This window comes from Octodon degus, unplaced genomic scaffold (genome assembly GCF_000260255.1).
Source record: "Octodon degus isolate 3935 unplaced genomic scaffold, OctDeg1.0 scaffold00304, whole genome shotgun sequence".
Lineage (NCBI taxonomy): Eukaryota > Metazoa > Chordata > Mammalia > Rodentia > Octodontidae > Octodon > Octodon degus.
The window spans coordinates 1,351,934-1,354,938 of NW_004524880.1; the positions used below are offsets into that span (position 1 = coordinate 1,351,934).

The window sequence follows — 3,005 nt, forward strand, 5'->3', positions numbered from 1 at the left end:
TGGTAATTTGTACCTTTCTAGGAATCTGTCCATTTTGTCTGTGTGTTCTATTTTGTGAGAGTAAAGATTCTCAAAGTAACTATTGATAATCTTCTGAGTTTCCACTGTGTCTGTGGTAATTGCCCCATTTTCTTTCTTTATTGCTTGTATTTGAATTTTTTCTTTCCTCTTTTTCATGAGGTTAGCTAGGGGCTGATGGACTTTATTTAATCTTTCAAAGAACAAGCTTTTTGTTTTGTTAATTCTTTGAATTGCTTTCTTCCTGTCAATTGAATTAATTTCTGCTCTAATCTTCATGATTTCTTCCTGTTTTTGGCCCCTGGTTTTGGTTGCTCTTCCTTTTCTAGTTGTTGGAGGTGCAGCATTAGGTTATTTATTTGTTCCCATTCGGTTTTCCTCATGTGTGAGTTCACAGCTATGAATTTCCCTCTGAGAACTGATTTCATATATGCCATAAATTCCGATAAATTGTGCTTGAATTTTCATTGAGTTGTAGATATTGCTGAATTTCTTGTTTAATTTCATGCATGATCCATTGGGAGCTGAGTAGAAAGATTTTTTTTTAATGTTTCCTTTATTTTTTTCTTTTATGGTCAGCTCAGCCCACCCTAGGGGCGGAGCTGGCATGGCATGTGGTGCTGGGGATAGAACTGAGGTCCCTGTATGCTTGCCTAAGCAGGCGCCTTAGACCACTGAGCTATCTTGCCAGCCCCTGTTAGCTGAGTAGAGTATTGTGTAATTTCCATGTATTTATGGTTTTATTCTGTTTTTTCCTGTCATATATTTCCAGTTTCATTTCACTGTGGTCAGATAATGTGCATGGGATAATTTCTGTTTTCTTGCACATATTTAAACATGACCTATGGATCAGTATGTAGTCTCTGAGAAAATGACCCATGTGCATCTGAGAAAAATGTATGTTCAGCTGTTTTTGGGTTGAACACTCTGCATATGACCCCCAAGTTCATTTGTTTCAAGCTGTGGTTCAGTTCTGTAATTTCGTTGCTAATTTTTTTTGTCTGGTTGACCTATCTTTTTGGGATAAGAGAGTGTTAAGCTTGTGATACTGGATATTAGATTTTTCATGTCCATTAAGATTTGCTTTATATAGTTTTGTGCACCCGTGTTTGATGCATACATATTTATGAGTGTTTCCTCTTCCTCTTATATTTTCCCCTAGTCAGTATATAGTGGCCTTCTTTATTTTGCTTAATCATTCTTGGTTTGAAGTTGAGACTGTCTGAGAATAGGATTGCTACCCTTGCTTTTTTCTGAATTGCTGGGGCATGTATTTTTGTTTTGCATCCTTTGACTTTCAACCTATGAATATCTTTATGAGTTAAATATGTTTCTTGTATACAATATATTGTTGAATTTTGTCTCCTAATCCACTCTGTCAGTGTATTTCTGTTAATTGGTGAATAGACTCCATTAACATTGATGGTTAGAATTGACATATTTTGAATTATGATTGACACATTAATTACCTGTTGTTATTTACTCGTTTTTCTACTGTGCTTAATTGTTTGCCCAATTTTGTTTCTTGCTTCTGATCTCATTCGTGGAGTTCTGATCATTTTCATCCTTCTCTAGAACATCTTTCAGGAGCCTGTGTAGGGTTGGCTTTGTAATCATGAAATTCTTTAGTTGTTCTTTTTCATGGAAGTATTTCACTTCTCCATGAAACTTGAAAGAGTTTTGCAGGGTACAGTATTGGGCTGGAATTTGTTGTCATGGAGGAATTGAAGTACTCTGCTCCATGCTCTTCTTGCTTTTATGGTTTGTGAAGAGAAGTCAGCCATAATTCTGATGGGTTTTCTTTTGAACGTGATCTTCTTATTATTATTGTGGGGGGCCTGCCCCGTAGCTCAGTTCTTTAAGTGGCTGCTTCAACAAAGCAGTCAGGCTCCGGTTGCTTTGGTTCCATCCCCACAACACAAGACAGCCAGTCATGCCTTGAAGGCATTCCGGAAAAGAAAAAAAAAACACTATTATTGTGATGGATTTTTGGGATTTGACTATGATATGTGTTGGTGTGCTTTTAATCCAGTTGAGGTTTATTTGCATTCTGTATGCTTCGGTTACCTGATTGTCAGATTGTTTCCTCATATTTGGGAAGTTTTCTGATATTACTTCTGCCAGTATTCTTTTAATGTCTTTTGTATTGACTACTTCCTTCTCATTGATACCTATTAGTCTCACATTGTTCATCTTTGCATCGTCTTACAAGTGATTTATTATTTTTTCCTGCATTCTAGTTGTTTTTAATGGATCTTTTCTTATCTTTTCAGTACCTGCACAAGCATCTTCTTTTTTTATTAATGAAAAATTCTGCTTGGTTTATTTTTCACTGGTCTGTTCTCACATACTTCTAATGATATCAGAATTACCTGGATCAATGATCAGAGTATGCCAGTATGCATACTCTGTAGTATTTTCCACATGCTGTGCCCAGTTTGATATTATTGTCACTATAGTGGTGGACACCAGTTTTCGCAAATATAGCATAGTACTCTATTTCAGATTTCTTCAAGGCTGGGCAGTTGTTGGCAAGAATGCCCAATTTCGCTTTGCCCTGTCTGATCATCTTCAGGGTCTGCTTGTACCCGAGCACATATTTTCCACTTTTCATAACAAGTTGGAGCCTAGAGTTGATGAACTCCAGAAATTTTTTCATCTTCTTTGCGGTCACCATCTTCCTGTCTTAGGTGCGGACAACCCTCAACCAGGAGCAGCCACCAAGATCTGAAACTGTATTCAATTTCACTCAAACAGTTTTGCAAGCTTGTGATTGAGATTTTAAGTTCCTCTATATCTCTTTGACTCTGCTTCATGTGATCTATTTCTTTTCTGTATTGCTCATTCAAGGCATCTGTCATTTTTCTAATCTCTATTTTTGTTTATCAATGTCCTCTTTTTTTTTCTACAGTTTTATTGATAAACATATAGCAATGAGACAGTTTCAAATCAAATCGGAAGTACAGTTTCAACAAATAATACAGTGT

General features: G+C 36.4%; 1 protein-coding gene across 1 annotated transcript in view; it reads right to left on the reverse strand.

The window, feature by feature from the left end:
- The window catches only part of LOC101585586 (vomeronasal type-2 receptor 116-like), a 75,912-nt gene extending 73,217 nt beyond the window's left edge, over positions 1-2,695 (reverse strand). The window contains exon 1 of the mRNA XM_012513010.1: positions 2,426-2,695. Within this exon, the coding sequence (XP_012368464.1) occupies positions 2,426-2,695 (270 nt within the window). The remainder of the gene's footprint in view (positions 1-2,425) is intronic.
- Between the last annotated feature and the right edge of the window lie 310 nt (positions 2,696-3,005).